At 39.4% G+C, this 21,632-nt stretch overlaps 1 protein-coding gene and 1 long non-coding RNA gene across 3 annotated transcripts in view; both read left to right on the top strand.

Moving 5' to 3' along the window:
- Window positions 1-59: 59 nt before the first annotated feature.
- On the top strand, window positions 60-8,054 carry LOC125300360. 2 transcript variants are annotated; one of them, XR_007194536.1, is made up of 3 exons: window positions 60-799; window positions 5,911-6,010; window positions 7,630-8,054. It is a non-coding gene; the product is annotated as an uncharacterized LOC125300360 (long non-coding RNA). The 2 variants fall into 2 exon arrangements; XR_007194537.1 differs by lacking the exon at window positions 60-799 and adding an exon at window positions 1,149-1,184.
- Window positions 8,055-12,587: 4,533 nt separating this feature from the next.
- Window positions 12,588-21,632, top strand: part of LOC125300240 (desmoglein-2-like) — a 68,006-nt gene continuing 58,961 nt past the window's right edge. Inside the window, exons 1-5 of the mRNA XM_048251976.1 lie at window positions 12,588-12,649; window positions 16,124-16,240; window positions 17,838-17,993; window positions 18,337-18,475; window positions 18,914-19,083. Of these exons, the coding sequence (XP_048107933.1) occupies window positions 12,602-12,649; window positions 16,124-16,240; window positions 17,838-17,993; window positions 18,337-18,475; window positions 18,914-19,083 (630 nt within the window). The 5' untranslated portion in view covers window positions 12,588-12,601. The remainder of the gene's footprint in view (window positions 12,650-16,123; window positions 16,241-17,837; window positions 17,994-18,336; window positions 18,476-18,913; window positions 19,084-21,632) is intronic.

Consider the following 21,632-nt stretch of genomic DNA (forward strand, 5'->3'; position numbering starts at 1 on the left):
AATCTATCGCTTCCAGAGAGGAACAGACAGCGCAGGAACTGGCGGGTTTGAAAGTTTGCCCTTGTCATGACCAAAAATGCCTGTTCAATGAAATGTTCATTGAAAACCCGGTCTCCCTGTTTCACCTAAAACGCAACCACCTCCAAATCCCTAACTTCCTCCCCCCGGCCAACCACAACTCTATTTTCCGTTTCTAAACCTTTTTCCTTTTTCTCAATTTTCCCCTTTCACCATTTCTTCGTATTTGTGACTGACTTTGAAAGCGTAAAAGTCTATGCGCTGCTGCGCGCTTGCTGGTTGACACATGAATGCAGTGAAATTTCCTTTTCCTTGTTTCGTCGACTTTTGACTGAAACTTATTCTGTTTTCTGTTGCTGAAGTGTTGGGTATTACCAATATTAACGAACATTTAGTGCAAGGCTCTAAATTAACATTGTTTATTTTATTTCTGTTGCATTCACCGTTGGTGGAGATGTGTGCTGTGGGCTCTGGCTGCGCCCTTTATTCTTTCTGGTTGAAGCTTTTTGTTTGAAGGAAACTTGAAATTACCAACAGAACCTTTCTGCTTTTTCCTTGCTCAATACACTGATTACGAACTGATAAGAAATTGCCGAACTTTCGTCTCTTTTCTTTGCATACACGCACCCACGCACATACATTCACACGCACACACAAAAGTAAGCTGGCGTGATTGAAGGCCTTTTTTTCGGCCCGGTTTTAGTCACGTTACAACGTTAGCTAGCCTATCAGTCCGGGATCCAGTAATTTTGTGTCGCGCCTGGTCTTTTTTGCAAGAAAGGTAAGGTTAACCATATTTGATGTCTTCTAATCACATAATTTCTACCATTTGCATTGTGTAATGTTTAGGTTGTCCTAATGTGTCATTACAGTCTTTACAATAACCATGCCAGGTTAGTGCTAGTTATACAACAATTGGGTTCTATGGAACTATTTATTTGTTTCTGATTGGCCGAGAGACGTTCCATGAGTTGGAATATCCCTGGACATTTCAACTCAGACCTTGCACAGCTAATAATAAATCACTCCGCAATAAAATGCGAAGATTTGACACAATTTTCTCATCCCAGCTCTCCACTATTTCAAGCAATGGGTTACTCCTTAGCAAACCATAACGAAACAGTGCTTCACCACATCTGTGGATTAAGCCACACAGTCAACTCAATGTAAGTAAGATAAACGAGGATGCTAATTGTTCTTAGCATTGGCAGCATTGTGTATAATATGATTGTCACTTGGAGGAGACTAACGTTAGCATAATTAGCTAACCGCTGCTAACGTGCTAGCATCGTCACATCAGGCTGTGCACAGTAATATAACATTTATTCACCATAAATTAGTAAAGTTGAGTGGTTCTACAATGTTTCCGTTTTTTTGCAGTTCCATGTCCCTTACATGACATGGCCCATTGTCCTTGTAACATGCATTCAGCAAACCTAGATATGAATGTGATTTCAGCCCGACTTTCAAAATTTTCTTTCAAGAAGACATGTAAACCACCAAGACCCGTAACGAGGGATCTGGAATGTTGGTTACCTAGCAACCAAGATGCTGTCTATTGAAAAGGGAACTATTTTTGATGCGTAAGAACGATGTCGAAATTAACATTTTTAAACAATAATGGGGTGTTTTCAGATTATTTAGTTTGTTGTAGAATTGTTGTATAATAATTTACCTGTTGTTGCCTGCGCCACTCGGCCTCCGGCCTCGTGGCTACGTCCGAACAACACTCGTGGGAATATCCATGACCAACCAACCCCACTCTCACTTGTGCTATATTGCTTAAGTAGCACACTAGCGCTACATTTTACATGACTAGCAAAAATAGTTTTTTAATCTTGTTTGTTGCGTCAGTCAGTTTAGTTCAGTTCCGGACAGACTAGCAGTATTTTGTCCTGTAATATTTTAGTAGCAGCCTAACGTTATATCCAACTCTACCCTCTTTCCAACGTGTAGCCTAATGGTAAGGCCATCCTTAAAAATATTTTTGTTTGCAGTAACAGCCAAAAAAAAATAAAAATGGGTCGGTAGGTAGGTCAATATTTTTTTTTCAAGATTCAAAGTAAAAAAAAAAGTTCAATTTTGGTCATGGTGATTACGTAGGAATGAATTTACACAAATGTGCATATCGTGATGTAACTGACTGGGTCTTCAACCCGTGCCTTCAGGCGCACCATTGCAAACATCATTCTGATGCAGGTTATATAGTCCAGCCTTTCTCAAACTTCTTTGACCTGAGGCCCGGTCATGGCAGACTTTTGGGTCATAGGGCTCATCTACATGTACCCAGAAAGAAGGCTACAATAGCTCTTGGCCACGTTATATTGAAATTTGACTATACAATACTCAATGCTATACAGTATATTATACAGTCTTTGCTCTGTTTCTAAGGAAGTTCCAAAAAACAACGTCGTTCTATTAAGTTTCGTTAAATAAATAAATAGCCTTCCAACAGGTTGAAGCAGAGCTTTGATTCCAACGTTATCGATTAGTTTCAGTTTCTCTCGCGCAGACGCGCATTGAATGAATGCTCATACCACCACTTAATTGTAGGGCTCCATGTTTAATGACATCGATAGCAGAAACGTTTGTTTTCTTTTTTTCGGTTTCTTGATCACCTGCGCAGCAAATTATCAGATGAAGCATCGGGCCTAATTTCACTCCACGACTCCGCGAACCAGCAGTCTCCATGTTGCGGACCCATATTTCGAGAAATGCTGAATAGACCACAACCAATTTCAATACTCCGACACGGTCACCGCTAGACTAGGGGGAGAAGGGATGAGAAAAGATCTGGCCACAGTTCTTCCAGAACTTCGTGCCAAGTAAAAGCGTTATCAGTTTGTGTGAATGAAACGAAGCGTAGGCCATAGTGTGACATGCGTAAAACCAATGGTGTAGAGATGACGCCAAGTGAGCCACGCAAAGTGAGCCACGTTTGCATGTAGGCAATTTATATTCACAATACTTGGGCCTACTAAAAGAAATATTATTTTATTGCATTTGTATTGGTTGTTTAGAGTAAAAAAAAACAATCGGTCGGTATTAACGCAAGTTTACAACCGGCAAGTCGGTCGGACTAAAAGGGGGAAAAAAATAAATATTTGGGTCGGTTCTAAATTGACAGGGTCGGTCGGGTTACGGCAAACGAAAATATTTTTAAGGATGGCCTAACGGACAGTACTTGTTTAGGCTAGCAGCTTGTTGACGTCTAGTAGCCTAATGAGCCGCTGGTCTAGGCTTTTTCGTAAATGCAAGCCGAATTGACAAGTGACGAACTGACTTATTTTCAATGACACCTACCACATAAGGGCGAGAAACTGATGTGTGGGCTTATCCTAACAGACAGACCGCACTACTGTTGATACATTTTAACTGTACATTTTCGTGCAGAATAACGTTATTTTGGGGCGCATTGAGAAAGGGGGCAAAGTGAAGTGAACTATTTTGCACTCTGTTATGATACTGTCAGGTCTAGGGTAACACTATGGCTAATATGCAACTTTTCATTTACAGAATGAGAGAATTTGATGAGAGTGAGGCACTAACAGTTAAGAAAGTGGATGAGGGTTGTAAAACAAATTGGAACTGGTCTTGGTTACAGGTTGAAACGGAATTCAAAATGTCAGACTTTTATCAAAAAAATTGAAAAAAAAGGGACATGCCAAATGTACTTTTCTGCATGAAAGAGATTAATTATGCTAACAAGGGAGTGCATGCTCTGTTGAATCACTTCCAGAGTGCTATACACACAGAGAGAGTGGCTACCATCATATCTACCCAGTGTGGCCCAGCTCCTCTGTCAAGACAAGCCAGCTACCAGCCAAAGTCAGGCCCCAGCAGACAGAATAAGGGAAGGAACTGGGACAGTGTATTTTTATATAAAGAACATTTTTGTGTGAATAGGGTGAGCCCTGGATGGCAGAGGTGCAGTGGCGATTTTTAACAAGGGTGGCACTGGTGAGGCACTGATTAATTCAAGGGTGGCATGAGGCAAAACAACCAGATAAACAGAAACGGGCTCAAGATGTGAAATTAGCACAAATACATTAGGGAAACCAGACACAAACGCCATACTCATAAATTGAAAGAAAAAACCCCCACAAATATCTTACTCTCACATAAAATGTCTTTGTATTTGAATAAAATAATACAAACATATTAAAGGTTAATTATCTAAGTTGTCTGTCCCTGGGCTATGCTGTGCTAAAACAAATTCCATCATGGGGACATTAAAAAATATAATCCATTTTATTCTATTCTATTAAATGAAGATATACAAATATACTCATCCAATACATTTTCCCCCCACAATAACTTATATCTATGTGCATCTATTTTTGTAGCTGTTAAAATAATTTGACCTGCCTTTTTGTCTATTTGTTTATTTTCTTTAAATAAGATTTTCTTTAAGTTCTCAAGAAACTTGAGGGTGGTATGAAGGAGTGTATTGTGTATGTGAGCAATTTCATCTTCCTAAATCTCAATATTATGATCACAACAAGTGTGGGCAAATTATTAATTACATTTTCACGTGGGGTAACTTGTTGCAGGGCAACCACAAAACCAATAAAACAGGTATTGGGGACGAAATAAGCATACAGTTTAGCCTAAGCTATGTAAACTTCCAATAATTTCAATATTTTACAACAAATGCTTGACTGGTTGAATGGTCATACATGTCATCAGAATATCGCTACCTGTAGCCTAGATGCGACGAGTGTTTAATGAGTAGGCCTAAGCTTGATGAACCATAAATGAAAAGTTTTCTTAACATTACATTAGGACATTATTACCATTAAACACTTTTACAAAAGTATAGGCCTAGCCTACAGTAAACACTTAATGACCTATCAAATGTCGGCGACTTAAGTGTGTGATTAGATAAATAGGCACTGGCAGATGCAATAGGTAAATAGATATCTTTGCGTGTTAGCACAAGCAGTAGTCTGTAGGCCAATAAAGGCAAGCGTGTTTGCCACTTACATTTCTGACGTCTGATACTTCAAACTGCTGCAAGTGCATCAAGAAAGGTCCTGCCTTAGACCATGTTAATGGCCAATTGTAGACTAAGATTTGGGGGTGGCCAATCGAATCTCAAGGGTGGCCTGTGCCACCTGGAGCCACCCCTCTGAGTCCGCCCCTGCAGAGGTGGTGGCAAAATGTAATTATATGATATTTCCTGTGGGGGCGTGGGCTTCAATAATCTCACTCCTTTTTCACCATACCTCTGTTTGCATCCCTGCAGATGAGAGTTGTTAGTGGCCTAGCTGCTAGCTAGGTAGATAACATTATTTACATTTAATATGCATGTAGTGTTGATATAAATGGAAAGAAGACCAGTAAAACAAATGAATGTAGTAATAGATATGTAAGTTATCCTGCACCCTGATTTAAGGAACTGCAGTTTAGTATAGCCATTGTCATTAACAGACTTGTCATATAATGGATGTGAAAGAGGGCAATTATGCATTTGGGGAATTGGGGTATGATGCACTTGTGAAGGTTGTGAAGGGCAGTATAGTGTTTGGCTATGGCTACATGTTATTTATTTCATAGCCCTTATTTGCTCCTTGTTTGATGTACCTGATTTGCGATGAACTATGTGTTTATTTAAGATGCATATGAGTGTAGTAGTGCTTCAGTGATGGTCTTTTTATGTTCTGTGTGTTTTGCAAGTTATTAATCTAAGTCTCCCTCTGTTCAAAATGCGTGTGCTTGATGTTGCTCCCCTGCCAAGAAAAGCGTAGGACCGACCCTGCACACATACACCTATAGAAAATGCACAAGTAGAATCACATATAGCATTATGATATGTGTGCATATATTTGTGTCTGTAACTGTGACTAGTTTATCCCCTCTTTTTATGTGTCTGTTGATATGATTGTGTAGTGGGCTCCATCAACCATCCGGGGCAAAGTCAGTCTGTCCTGATTGCACTACCTGCTAATTGATGACGTCTAGAAGCCATGGCTGGTGCTCTCAACGTGGCGTAAGTGTTTGTGTTTTGAATGTATTTATTTGTATCATGGTGAGGGTATGACTGTTATGAATGCTCTAATTTGTTTGACATATGTGCAATGTAATGCATTAATACAGAAATTAATCATGATTATTGCAGCTACTGAAAATAGTCTTGATTTTGCAATATAGCCATGTTTACCATTGTGTTGGTGGCAATGTGAGCAGTGTTGTGAATATCTGCCAAACTAATCAATCATTATTTCAAATGTATAAATTCAATCTTTTATTAACAGAGCCCTCACAAATAAACTGATATCAGGAATTAGCATACAGTAGATGATGGTGGCAAGGGTGCCTTCACAATGTAATTATAATATTTGTTTGTACACCTGATTGACTTACCTTACTTATTTTTTAATGCTCATTTTTTTTTTTTTATCACACTCAACAATGACAAGATGTATGGCAATTGCTGTTTTATTTTTTTTTGGTGCCATCCAACAGTCTCAGTGTGGAGCCAAAGGCTGCTATTGCAGGTCAGATGGGAGATTATCTATGTGTAACAAGGTGATACATAGGAAGGGCCAAGGGGCCAATCACAGTAGCCTGACTACGCCACCCTAAAGCCTAATGCGTCAGGGAATCTTTAAGAGCTTGTACCGCTTTCAGGTTCGTAACTACACGGTGGAGACATGAATTCCAGAAAAACAATATTTATTAAGACAAAAGGTTGGGAAGTGGAGATCTGAGGGTGGCAGTTATGGACGTCCACACAAATATTTTACATGCAAGCATAAAGAAAAGCTCACCTGTTACACAGCAAAGGCACACCGCAAAGCGATAAGCAATACACAAAACCACACCACACGTATGCTTAGACTAGCCCCCCCTCAGAGCCACCTCCCTACTAAAAACATAAAAGTTAAACAGAAGGACAAGACAGGCAACACAAAAACCAAACATAAAATAACCAAAGCAAAACCAAGACAAGACAGCAGCACGACCCATGTTCCCCATCAGCATGACTGTGCTGCCTAAAAGAACAGAACACAGAATATTAAACAATGAAAACACCACAATATACATAACATAAAACCACAAATGTTTATGGGGCGACAGCATACCTGACAGGGGTTACACCAGTGGAGTCTACATTACTACTGGCTACTGCCCCTCTTAAGTAGCACTCCACTGGTGCCAGATTGATTAAATGCCTATGCCCCGCCCCCTTCATTAGTACTTGCAGGTGCTATGGGGAAATAGCAAGCAGAGAAGGTCTACCTGCTACATATGTTAGGCATCAGAAAGGTGGTGTACGCACGAAGGCAGGAGCTGCTGCAGACAGTGTTGCGTTTAGGTATGATATCACGCAGATATACTACTGCTCAAAAGTGTAGGGTCACTTTGAAATGTCCTCTTTCCTCTTTATCAAAAGAAAAGCACCGGACATTTCTAAGTGATTCCAAACTGTATAATTATAGTGTATATAGTACACATCTGTGTTACTTCTAACTATTGCATTTGACTTGCTAGTATGGGTTTGCTTTTATTTGTCATACAAGATGAGCAGTTTGAGTTGTTTGTATTAATTATATTCATGGACGGGGCCAATTGTAATACTGTATATGATTTCTTTCTCTTTTACAGACACCATCAGATTCACCCTACCCTGCAGGACATCTATACCAGAAGAGGATGGACAGAGGCCCAAAATATTTTAAAGGACATTTCACACCCTGACCATGGACTGTTTAAACCATTGAGGTAAAGCAGACGTCTGACGTCTGTTCCCAAATGTCTAAAACAGAAAGACCGAGAAGGAGTTTCTTTCCTCAAGCCATTCACATCCTGAGCACACATAACTCTTTAAACTACATTACTGTACATGGACTTGCCATACTGCACTTACACACACTGAACTCTTTACCCCCTGGGTCATTCCGTGTCAAATCAGATAAGGTTGTTGCTGCACCGTCTCAGGCCTGTAAAATATGTTTTTGTTCAAATGCTATGTCTTTATTGTTAAGTTTGTAAAGCATGCTCATTGCTTTTCTACAAGTATTAATTAAAAAGTTAAAATGGTATTTTCTTTGTTTTTATTGTTGTGCTTAAAATCACTTTTCAAAGAACCATTCAAAGAACCAATAATACATTAAAGAACCAGTCATGAGTGAAGAATCTTTAAAATAAGGTTCTATAGAGAACCATAAGGGTCTATAAAGAACCTTTTAATGAAAAGTTCTTCAAAGAACCCTTTTTCTGAAAGGTTATTCACGGAACCCTGAAAGGTGCCTTGAAGAACCATATCATAAGGTTCTTCAAAGATCTATATGGGTCTTCAATAGGGATGGGCAAAGCGAGGCTTTATGAAACACTGAAACGTTCGAAGCAATTGTGCCGAATTGTTCCGAAGCTTTGAAACAATTCTGACACCTCAGAGCTGTTTAGAGTGAAACAAATCTGTCATGCTTCGTATTAGAGATGCAGTCTTTAAAGTTCGTGGCTTGCTGTGTTACCTGTGTTCAGTCTTTGTCAAAAGCTAAGCAGCATGCCCTTGGTCAATTACTGGATGGGAGACCACATGAAGTCACAATAAAGGGAGTCTTATTGTTGCCACTATGTGTTCTCTAAATCACTTTCTTCTCATAAAACCTCTCGATTTTTGACCATTCTGAGAGTTTAGTTGAAATTGTATGATTAATGGTGAAGTAAGAAAACATAAACAGATACGATCTGAAACAATACCTTACAAATCAAACGGGGATCGAACCACATTTGAGCAGCCTGGGCTACCGTGCAAAAAACACCCTCACTACCACTACACCATCATGGTTATTGCTTAAGAGAAAGCTACACTGTTAATTGAACGCTGGCACGCCGCCGACACGGTGAAATGCACCGAAGGTTCACTTAACTTTGGTCACATGACACGGGATTTTTGAGCGATGTTTGAAGCAGTGGTCACATGACATGGCTGTTTTGAACCACGTTTCGAAGCAGTGTTTCGAAACACTTGTGCTTCGAAGCCTCGACACTGATTCGAGACGTCGGTTTCAAAAGTCACACCCCTAGTCTTCAAAGAACCGTTTTCAAAAAGGTTCTTTCCAGAACCCTTTGTCTAAAAGGTTCTTTGTGGAACCCAAAATAAGGCCTTGAAAAACCATTTTCACCAAAGTAATGATGGTTCTTCAAAGCACATTTAGAGGTTCATTAAAGAACCTTTCTATAAAATGGTTCTTAAAAGAACCATTAAAAAAGGGTTCTTCAAGCTTCACAAAAAGGTTCCTCTATGGCATCACACTGAAGAACCCTTTTTGGTGCCAAATTGAACCTTTTTTTTCTGAGTGTACTACTAGCCTACAATAAATTGAACGAACTCAACTGACAACAGGTATATCTACTGATTCGGTCATTGAGACTACAGAATACAGTACAACAAACTTTCTGTCTTTCTGAAGTTTATTTTTGTATTCCGGGGTACAGTAGCCTAATTGCATAATGTCTTGACAATAGTTTTTCTTACCGGCTTGCTGTTTAAACTGGCTGCGCTGCTCTGAACTTTCCTGCCAGGTTTATGACGTAAACCGCATCTCGGATCTGGCATTGCCTAAACTCATCGTGTGGAAAATCAGATTATCTGTCAATATTGGGCTTTGAAAGTAGCCTAAGGGATATATTTGCTCAGTAATAGTAGGCTACATTTTGTAACATTTACAGAGAAACCGAGGGGAAGTTAAATTAGAAATTAGAATCTATGGAAATTGAAAACACATACAAAAAAAGATCCGGGGCTTTTGAAAAGAGATTCGGGGCTTGAGCCGAAACCACCCCCTCGCTCCGCCAATGCAACCACCCAGCAGTAACTTCTGCATTCAGTGATTTGCACCGCCCTAATTTTATTTTTGACTCTTCCTGTCACTGTTGCAACCTCTGAGCGCTCATTCTCCAAGTTAAAGATCATTAAAAACCACCATAGAGAATGAGAGAGCAAAGAAAATGGACATACACAGAGCATCGTGGGACGAAGTTCGCGGGCCAAGGCTCGTCGTACTGTATGCCCTTCAAATAGTGCTGCGTATTATTGTTGTTTTATTATTAGGGGTCACGTAGCCTAATGTTTTTGTTGTTGTTCTCTTGGTTACACTTCATGTACGTTCGATGGACTTCAAAATGACATAGTTGCTCTCCGTGGCGCTGACGCTTATAAGACCCGCTGTTGTGGGCATGTGTAGCCTATGTTGTAAAATTATGTTATGATGAGTTTAATAAAGGGCCCGGTCATGTGCCCCGCCCCCGCTCTGACTTGTTCCGCCACTGCTATGTGGGTACAGCACTTTTAACCGCGTTCACCTCTGTGCGTGCACACAAGTTTGGTTTCGTAGCCTAAAGACATAGCCTTACAAACACTGTTCATGTATTCCTGTGGTTCTTGACAGGTTCTTGACAGCGAGACAGCGGGTGGAATCTGCTGCTGTTTCACATGCACAGAAACAAGAGCAAAGCGTGTCAGAATGATGCCAAAAACCTCCCTTCCTACCAACCGGTGGATCCATCAAATGTCATGTCAAACGCCTACCAGCACGTTCATTGCTTTATCATGCAACACAAATGTGTAGTCTACCTCTCCGGAGATTTTATTTTTGGTGCATTTTGTCTGTTTGTTTGTCTTTAAACATAATTTTCTACTATCTTAGATTTTAGTTTCACATTTCAAGTAACGCTTAACATGACCAATAGGGCTACAAACTAGTGTCGATAGCATATTGCGAGTAGTTGTGAACCATAGGAACTTCAATCGTAGCCTATAGCCAAATTGAAATAAATGCGAATTCAGTTCGACTGGCGACCCACAGTTGGATAAGCAGGTTCCCCCGAGCACTCTCCATTGCTAGACACTGAGGGCTTCTCCATCTGCTGATGTTTTGCTCAAAGGTCCAGGCGGTCCACAAAAAATAGTCTAGCCTTCATGCCATTTCAGCTCAAAACACTTTTCATTTGTTAGCCTACTTAATAAACGTATCTTTATTAGTGGCAACATTACAGTATTTAGGCTATGTTAATCTCAAGCCACTCTAAGAAATGGCTGTAGGCCTACTTTTACAGTAGGCTACGGCACAGCAAAATCTATTTACAAGGATACAAGGAAGTTTATTGTCACATGCATATAGTTACTGGAAGTAAGAAATGCAGTGAAATTATGTCTGGTGTCAGCCTATAAAATGTATTTATATGTATTTAATGTATTTAAATTGCAGTCTGAGGGATACATTTGTCCAGAAGACATTGTTAAACTTAGCCTAGGATACATAATCACATATTTGGAGATGATTTGAAGTGGGCTCATATGCTTCCATAACATATTGATGTAAAAAAGAGAAAATGTGGTAAGGCCAGCTATGGCATTTCTGATATCTCGCAGACAATTGGTTATAGTCCTGTTTTGCAGATGGTTATTACACATACTAGTTTTAAGCAAAAATAGCAATAGCTTGTCACTAATAATGACACAAATAGGCTAATAAATGTTAATTTAATGAAGTTTCAACATTGTAGGCTACAGTTTTTGGGGGGGTATCCATCATGTTCCAACTGAATAAGTAGACCTAGGCTACATGTTGCACCAATTCTGGGCACATGTTGGATACGTGTAAGTTCATGTAGGTAGGCCTATATGTTGGCTGCTTATAAAAAGGCAATTATTCTGATACATGTAAGGCGGGTGGTATGACGTTTGGTTGGTCTATGCCTACAGTATGTGTGTATTGAGGTGGGAGCTCTTACTGTCTGCACAGTATCTTCCAATTGGCAGGTGACGGACCCAACAGCTTTTTCATCAAAAACTTTTACTAGCACAGCCAGCCAGTTTTAAAAACTTGTAAATCTTGTCACCATCACCTCTGTTTTAGTAAGGGTAAAACAAAATCGGAAAAGAAAACATTTATTTTTCTGTCTATGGAGAAAAACAAGCGGCTCTGAAAGCTGTTGGACCCAAAGAATTATTAGCCCATTTTTGCATCATTACTTACCAACCAAATAAATACACTCTTGAAGCATTGATGTATGCAGTCATCAGAACCTGATTTATAGGTCTTAGGCTATGTATTTCTGAAAAATGACACCAAGGAAAAGAGTGATTGATGTGGACAGGAAAGTAGGCACTGAAAGATCGCAGGAAAGTATTGTTGTGTCGACCAGCCATTAACGCTAGGTGAAATTCAAGACTCTTTTCCTCAGTGGTTCCTTGTTGGTGAAATGAGTTTGTATATTATAGTATATTATAGTATTTGTTTATTTTCATTAAGCTATTGATTGCATTGACATTATTGTTTATTATTGCTATTCTTAATGTAGTCTTAGCAACTTTCTGAAACACTGTTCACTGTTAATTTAACTATTGTATTGTTTTACTTGTAAGTCACTTTGGACAAGCGTCTGCCAAACCCAATACCCATAATGAAGTGGGAGGAGCAGCACAGGCAACTCTGAGTCACACGCGACAAGGTCTCAAGTAGTGACAGAGTGTGAAGACTGAAGAAACAGGGTGGGCAAGAGTGTGTTTTGGTGTATGTATGTGTATGAGTGTGTGTGCATCAGGACACCTAGCGAAGACCTAGTGAGGATGAGCATTTCAAAAGTTTGTGCCCTGCTTCTACTGGCCATATCTGTGGTGAGTATAAACACACACACACACACACACACACACACACACACACACACACACTCAGTGCCGCCGCTACCACCACGCGCATCACGCACTGTGCGTAGAGCACCAAGGGACAGGGGGCACTAAAATTTAGCCAATAAAGAGCTTTACAGTATACTGATTTTTAATCTTCTTAAGAGAATGTTTACAATGGCAATGCACCAGCATGCTACATAAGAATGATAATTTCTCTCTCAATTTCGGTTTCTCTCTCAATTTCCATTAAGTTGATCTTGAACAGGCATTTTGATAGGCTGCACTCACTGTGATTTGGAAAATGGACAAAAATATAAAAAGTGGTCTTTGCCTTTGTGTAATGGGAGTGGTGAGTCTTGAAATCTTCAATAATTTGTTTCCCTTGCCTTGACAGATAGATAGATACTTTATTGTCTTTTAATACTTTTTATACTTTATTATTATTTTAAGGGGAAATTCAAGTTCTCAGTAGCTGAAAGACATCACACACAACATACATTACAGCATAAAAAGTAAAAAATACACAGCATAAAAATTATGATGGAAAAAACAAATCCACATGAATAATATGAGCAGTAGTGCACCGATGTGAAAATTGTGACCGATACTGATAACCGATATTAATATTGCTGTTATGGCCGATACCGATATTTACCGATCTCTGTATAGAAAACACATTTTTATGATAATCAAATAGAGCTATTTTCCTAAACGCATTTTTTAAATAACATTTCAATAGCCTAGAACACCAGAGGATTACAATATAATATATAATATATCTGTATTATTTTATATCCTGATATAAAAAGAGAGAATACTGAATGTCTGATATTTATGACAGCACAACTCTCTTTATCTCAACTGTCTGGTTGAAGCCTGGAAATATTGTCAACAAAGTAGCATAGTTGGCTAGCTTGTCATAGTTTACTGATTGGACTGTTCAGTTTCCCCATGTGTGTTTAAGTTTCAAGGTAATAGGCTACTTGTTTCTCCTTGGTACAGCCACTTTTGGGAAACATTGGTATTGAGATGATCAGTCAACTTGAATGCAAGAGTTTTAAACAAATATGTGCAGCATGCTAATGATGCTAAGCGGATGTAATAGTAATTTAGCTTGTTGTCTTCTTGCTTTCACGATTGTGAATGTTTTATTTGGATTGTGTTGGCGTCGCGCGTGTCCATTGTAGTCAGGCGGCCAAAAAATTTGGACACTTTTGACACACTCGGACACATGAGTCTGAGGCATGTCCAAATCCACCCGACACCGTTAAATTTCAAAGATTGGCCATTGTAAGTGCGTTGATGGGGATGGAGTTTGCTAAATATTTTAGAAAGGAAACGGATAAGTCATACAAGTGTACTATTCCTACAAAACAACTGGATAAGGTAGACTGAGTACAGTTGGGACATGTGTACAGTTGAGACGCCTTTGTGCAGCAAGCCCAAGTTGTTATATTTGCTATGCACATGCGTATTAGTGTCCCCTTTGATCATGGAAAATTTGAACGACACAGGTAACGTAATGTTGCAACTGTCCCCACATGGTGTTAAGTCAATGGACTCTGTCTGGTCTAAGATAATAGCTGTGACAAATGAGTGACCCCATAATACTTCAGGGTCCATTTAAGTACAATTAACTTCCATATTATTGTAACGATTTGATAGTGACTCACACAGTCGTCCAATCAAAAAGTTTATTAGCTGAGAACGAGAGCCGAGACACAGACACAGAACACAATACACACGGGGCAGGTCAAGTACACACACACGCTACACATACATGTCACAATAAAGACGCTAACTTTACACTTATAACTTAGGAGAAATAAAGACATAAACCCCAAATGTTCGCTCCCGCATCCCAGCATGCCCTGCGTGGGAGAACGCTATGCAATGTCTTGTGCGCCGACGTTACACAGCTCCCCCAACAAGCCATTGCCGTCCTCGGCAATGACCACGAGGTAGCCACATAACGTCGGCGCGCGCCGCCCGCCACTCAGTCCAGCCCTGCGTGGGAGAACGCTATGCAATGTCTTGTGGGCAGTTAGGTGACATATATGGGTTTAATAAATAATTTGTTTGTCTTTCTAATACAAACTGTCACTGTGAAACTGAATAAAAAGTGTTGCAACCGCCCCCACTCTCCCCTACTGTCTCAACTGTACTCCATATGGGTGACAAAAATGCACCTTATGTTTATGAGCTAATTGTGGAAAATATAAACTACTTACGGGTATTACTGTTTGATAGTATTTTAGTCTACAAGCTAAGGAAATGGCATGTGGAATGTCATGTGGAAAATCACTTCTTTTCAGTATCTAGTTTTTGTTTGATTTTGTGTGAGCAAAAAGTGTCTCAACTGTACTCAGTCTACCCTACTAACAATGTAGAGCAAGAACAACCATGTGGTGACACTGTTTCAGTGAGTAAAGATTAATTTTGGAATCTAAGAAGATACATTTCAAGATAGCAATGTTGCAAAGTGTGTAGTCATTGGCTGCAAGGCAATTCATTATTAATGAGAATGTCCAGAAAACAACGAGGGGGTGCTAAATCTGCCAAAATAGAGTTGTAACTGGGCTTGTGAAATGACATCTGACCATTTCTTGGACTTACTTGCATACCTTCTGTGTTAACATCACAGAACAAGGTACAATGCTCTGTTCAACCAGTTATCACCCCTTTAAAACAAAATTACTTTGTTATTATTTTCAATTAAATTATATAAAACAGTGTTTTGTTTTTTTTTTTTTGGGGGGGCCTGCCAGCCCATTTTCAAAACCCAATGTGGCCCTTGAGCCAAAATGTGTGGTGCTCTCATGCTCGCTAGCTTCTGTGTTTGTAACCTGTGTCAGGCGTCGTGAAAAAAGCTTTGTACTCTGCCATACGGTCGGCTTGCCTGTGCGATACTTTTTGCCTCATAGTTTTTACCACATAATGATATTTAAAACATAAGAGCACTGGCTGAAGTTAAGTAAAAACTATGTTTGTTTTTATACATAGAACTTTATGTATATATTTCAAACCCCTTAGGACTGGGGTTGAGTTTAACGAATGTATGTCATCCCAGGTAACAAGTCAAGCCTAATTAATGATTGATGACGGTTCCTCTCCCATATATTGCAAATTCTTGGACTGCTGTAGTGTGCTCACAGTTGTGTTGACAGATTTACCCACAACAAAATGCTCAAGGCTATTGATGGCACAACTTTCTTGACATGTTACAATGTGGGAAGATTACAGTATCAGAGAGGGGAAAAAGAAACAATCAAGGTACCCATAGGTCCTTGAGAAATATAAATCAAGGCCTATGAAGGTTCCTGAAATAAACATGTAATTGAAAAAGCAGGAGACCACATAGGATAGGATAGATAGATAGATAGATCACATCTAAACGTTTTCTTGCGTCGATAATATTGCAGCTCCATTTAGATTTAACTAATATGGATTGTATCCTTGAAGGTCTGTATGAAGTCAGTTGAAGCAAACAGCCACAGACGGTGCAAGCGAGAATGGATCCTACCACCCGCAAAACTGGAGGAGAATGTTGACTACACCGAACGAGAGTACATTGCAAAGGTTGGTTTCATGTGATACACTCACAACCTGAGTCCTCCACAACCTGTGGCACTTGTCTGACTACTTCTGACGACGACTACATCTATCACTGGTGATGATATTATCTTTCAACAGACCCCATGGCAATAAATGTATGTTGTTCTTCAGCTTATGCAAATATGAAATAGGCCTACAGGCTCAACAGGTTTCTGTGGTGACTGTGAATGCAAAAATAGCTAACATGATTCATTTGAAGAGATGAAACTTGCCTCTAGTCCTGCTGCTCATTAAACTGTATGTTGTTCAGTCAGTAATCACTAAAATCCGCAGTCCTTTTAACTGTTGAAAGGTTCCTGACATTTAAAGGGGAACTTGGCAACTATTTCAACATAATAAACCCGTTTAGAAATCATTTGGATTGACCCCTTGCAAGTGACGTCACGTTTTGTTCGCGCCACAGCAAAATAGCCTAGTGGATGGCAAGAACACGAATCAAATCAATGGGTTGTAATGGGACATATCGCACAGCTAGGAGATTATAGTGAGATTTAACCGTAGTAATGCCCTTCCACGACTGTTGGCTTATTGTTTGGAATACAACAACATCCCATGTTCTTGCATAGATATATTTTGGTTTGTTTTCTTTGTGTTTCGGGAGTATTTCAACCACAATTGCATGCTTATCTCCTCAGTGTATGAAGCACAGCAGCGGTTGCTATGGCAACCATAGACTGAACAGGATGGCAGATAGCACTTAGGCAAAGTCTTTGGCAAGATCTGAATGTAAACAGATAATACCGTTCAAGTTTTTTTATTTATTTCCTATTTCTTTCAATTGTTTAACTTAAGACATGTAAGAAGTAAGTTTATTCGCTGGGCAACGTACAAACTGACGAGTTACATTAGCCCTAGCACTATGAGCTACGACAAACAGCAATACATTGAACTACAAAGATGTTATAGTAATGGAGTTCAGTTTATCATAATCTTTATGACATAATGTAAGTTGCCGTCCATCTCCCATCTTTTTGCCGTCCAGCATGGAGCCGTCACGTGACTTAAGTCACGTGTCTGCAAGGGGTGAATAGTTAAATGACCTGTTCCGGTGAAAATGGTGACTTTTCGCGCTGCCCCTAGCGTCCCCAGGCGGAAAACCAACCTTACAACATTGAGACTACCGTCCCGGAAAGAGAAGTGAGAAACAAGAAACTCGTTTTAAATCGTGTTTCTTACCTTGTAACATCCACATTGTCTGCCGAACTTATGCTAACCGTTTTGCTAGCTTGTAAACAAATCCATGTGCTTTATCATTACCTTTGTATCGTTACCTTTTTCCACAGTTTGAAATAGCATAATTCACAATTTCTCCAGCAGAGGGGGAAATCCTGCCAAGTTTCCTTTTAAGCTCATCATCTAATCAAATACACCACTTGCTTCACACAAGGGCAACAACAACTTATTTACTTAGTTTTATGGCTCTGTCCATGCCACACACACACACGCACACTGACATCTTGAGAGATATGGGTTGTCCTTCATTTGACAGAAGTGTAATTGATTACGACTAAGCCCTGCATCTTTAAATTCTTACTGTTGTTTTTTTTTTTTTATTAATTAGATTCGCTCAGACTTTGACGAGGTTCAAAAAGTGAAATACAGCCTGATAGGACCAGGAGCAAACGAGCATCCTGTCAATCGCTTTATCATTGACCCTGACACTGGCTATGTCAAGGTCACTAAAATCTTGGACAGAGAGGAAATCCATCAGTATAATGTGAGTGTCTCTCCAAGTCTTGAAAACAACACAGTGTAATAGCCTGAAGCACTTTCAAATGAGCTTGCTACTCCACACCCTATTTGCAGAAACACCCAGCAATACTCTGCATGTGGTTACAGGTCCCCACCCATTTTCATTTACATTTTAGTTCTTTACTGCCCCCTTGAGGCACAAATTGGAGTAATGTGAGTGAGATGGTGTGTACATTTGTGTGAACTACTAGACAACCCTTCCAACTTAGATTACAAAGGTTCTTATATTTTGTGTGAGTTTTACAGATATAAAGCAACCAACAATCATCAACAAAAATCATCAAGAAACACTGTGTTTCCTCAAACAGTTGACTGGAATTGCCATGTTCCTTGACGGTACTGAGGCAGAGGAAGCCATTGAGCTTACTGTCTTTGTTGTTGATCAAAATGACAACCCTCCAAAGTTCGACATCCATATCAGCACTGTCAGAGAATGCAGCACAGTCGGTAAGGAAACGGTCTGGTCTATCTGAAAACAACTACTCTTGAGTATCTACTCTGGTCTAAAAGATGTAATATGTAGAATCTTAGTTTTTTGGAACGCTGCATTATTCCTAATATGGCACTCCTGCTAGCTTTATTGACTACCTGGATAAAACAGGGCGTAGGCGCATATGACATCACATCAAAATGGAAATTTCTTAACATTCATTTGCTATTTTGAGTCAACATTCGAATCTCTTAATGGAAAATTCAAATATATAGCACCTTTAACCATTTTAGGGTAAACCATTTTATGTGTACAGTTTATGTAAAAATGTAACATTTTTGTTGTAAAATTCATTCTGTTCCACTTGACAGAATGGTCCTCTTCTAACAATCTGTGTGCTAGCAGTCTCTGTTTCAAGATGCATTTTCTCAGTTGACTCGGTTGTGTTTCACTAGGAACTGTTATAATGAACGTGACCGCCCACGACGAAGACCAGAAAGGGACGGTTAATTCAAAAATCGCCTACAGCATCATTAAGCAAGAGCCTCCAGGTTCTGGAATGCTGTTCTCCATTGACAGGGACACAGGACAACTGTTTGTGAATGAGCCAACTCTGGACCGGGAGGTGAGGCCGGCTCAGCAAGGTTTTTCTTTGGCTCAATTGGCTTAATTTACCTTAACTTAACAGCTTTGGAGTCATTGGAATGGTTATATGACTTTTTCTGGGGTGAATGTGGATGGCCATCTCGCTTTCCTCTAGCGCAGTGGTCACCAACCTTTTTAAGCTCAAGATCCCTGACCTCAGCCCTGAGGCAAGATCCTCCCTACCTTGGAGCGTCAAAAGGGAACCAAAGCTAAAATACTTCCAATTTAAAGCCTTTTATTTAGGCAAATGTATCAAGTCAAAATCACATCCTCACATCACATCAAATCCTCAACCCCCTCGTGAATCCGTGCCTCTGTACCTTTTAGTCTGGGTTACACAAGGATGGCATACATTTTACAAACAGATATCGCATTTTCCTTATACCGGCGCCAATGAGATAACAACACTTAGCAATATGCTAGATATCGCATATTGGGTTATGAAATATTCATAGGAATCCATAGAAATGTAATAATCATGTTATTTTATCAAATATTAGTTGTGCAGATGTATAGTCCATCTTATACACACCAATTGATTTGAAATAGAAATGGCAAGGATTTATATTTTTTGTGTTATTATTCCATATTTACTGTAGTCATCAGAACACCTGAAGTACAATTCAAATGCATGCATGAAACTTCAAAGTGTTACCTTTCATTTGATTGTCAGTATGCATTTTGGATAACCAAAAGTCCTATGGGGAGTTTCCATAGGGCATTTTACAAAATGCATGAGCATACCTTGGCAAATAATGGTCTAAAGTACTCACATTTCCATTCTGTATTGATCTACTTTTGAACACAGCTTCACAAGACCTGGTGCTAGGTCTCAGTTGTGTTTCTGAGTCATATCAAGTGACACAGAGGGCTGAAATGTGGTCAGTTCAGAGATGCTTGTTATCCGGCAGAAAAAAAAAAAAAACAATATTCTAGCCTCTGTAACTCTGTGTCAGTACACACAGTTCTTCTGATTGTTACAAGAAACTACATTGTCTTAGCTTTCCAAAGAGGTCAAGCATTTGATTATAGGCCAAACTAGGTGGGAACAGTGGCCTCTGAAGCAGGTGCTGCGCAATTTCAGGCAAAACCTGGAAATTGGTATTGAGAATTAAGCTGTTAACATAGTCTTTACTTACATGATTTTGGTTTTGATTTTCTAATTGGAGTGTTAAAATAAATAAATTTGATAATGTTTGATCGCTGCTTTGGTATGAAGCATCTTTCACATAATGAATGTGCACTCTAGAAAGTGAAAATAACCTAGGCCTACCATGCGCTCTGTGTCATACTGGCTGGCTAGGCTGGTTCAGAGCAAGGGGGTAAGCGAATATCGGGAAAGTGTACCCCCTATGGGAGATTCTGCATGCAAATCAAACCAGCTAATAGGCTAACTGAAATAAAACCATGCCAATCTCTAGGTATGGTGAAGGGTATGTGATGATATGTGGCTATTTTAATACCAAAAGCCAAGGGAACTTCATCAGGATGCATAGTATCCTGGATCCATGAAATAACTGGCCTTTAAAAATAAAAATCTGCCTGCCTCTATGGGAATTTAACATAGGGGTATACTTATGAGCACCTGTATTTTTGCACCTGTACCTTTATTTATTTACGATACATTATTCATTCACAAAGAAAATTGGTGTCCTTAAAGGTTGGATTTTTCCTAATTTTTTCAATTAAGGCATTAAGATCAATTTCCAAAAGATGATTTTTTATTCCTCTTTTTTAGTCAACTTTAGCATGTGTAGGCTATGTAAACTTTTGGTTTCAAGTGTATGAATGGCTCCATACCTTTTATCTCACATTATGGCTCCGTAGCAGCTGTTTTTGTAAAAATAGGCTAACGATGATGTCACACAACTTTCTGTCGCGCAGTAGAGAAATTACCATACAATCAGGAAAAGCTCGGAGGCAATCGTGGGTGGACATGGAGGTGAACAGTCAAGGGAGAAGCCCCAAAAGAGTCTGTTGTCAATGAAAGCATCTGAACACAATATTTCAGCAACGTTTTGATGGATTGGCAGTAGGCCTACTTTGGAATGTGGCAAGTGAATTCATATGAAGTAACATTTATCCACGAAAAACTAGGATATTTTAAGAAAAGTAATTAAATAATGAAGTTGGGGTAACGAGGTATAACTATATTCACGGGGGAAAGAAAAGTAGTTAAATAATGAAGTTGGGGTAACGAGGTATAACTATATTCACAGGGGAAAAAAACTAATTATACAGGCAATGGGGGAAAAAAAACCATCTCAATTTCAATTGAGGTTAACGGTTTATTTATTTACAGATCTACGCTTGATTCCGATTCTCTCTCGGCACAGCTACAAGATAGGTGGCGCATTGCATTCACATCACAAAAAAAAAAAAAAAATCAGGAGTAATTACGAGATAAACATGATTTATGACACATTTCCAATTCTGCCCCCACTTGTGTGAGGCAATGACATGGTCTATTAGAGATGATAAACCTAACAGCTTCCCAAGAGAAAGTCGGAAGCTGAAGTTCCTTTCAAA

The sequence above is a fragment of the Alosa alosa genome, chromosome 9, assembly GCF_017589495.1.
Source record: "Alosa alosa isolate M-15738 ecotype Scorff River chromosome 9, AALO_Geno_1.1, whole genome shotgun sequence".
In the NCBI taxonomy this organism is placed as follows: Eukaryota; Metazoa; Chordata; class Actinopteri; order Clupeiformes; family Clupeidae; genus Alosa; species Alosa alosa.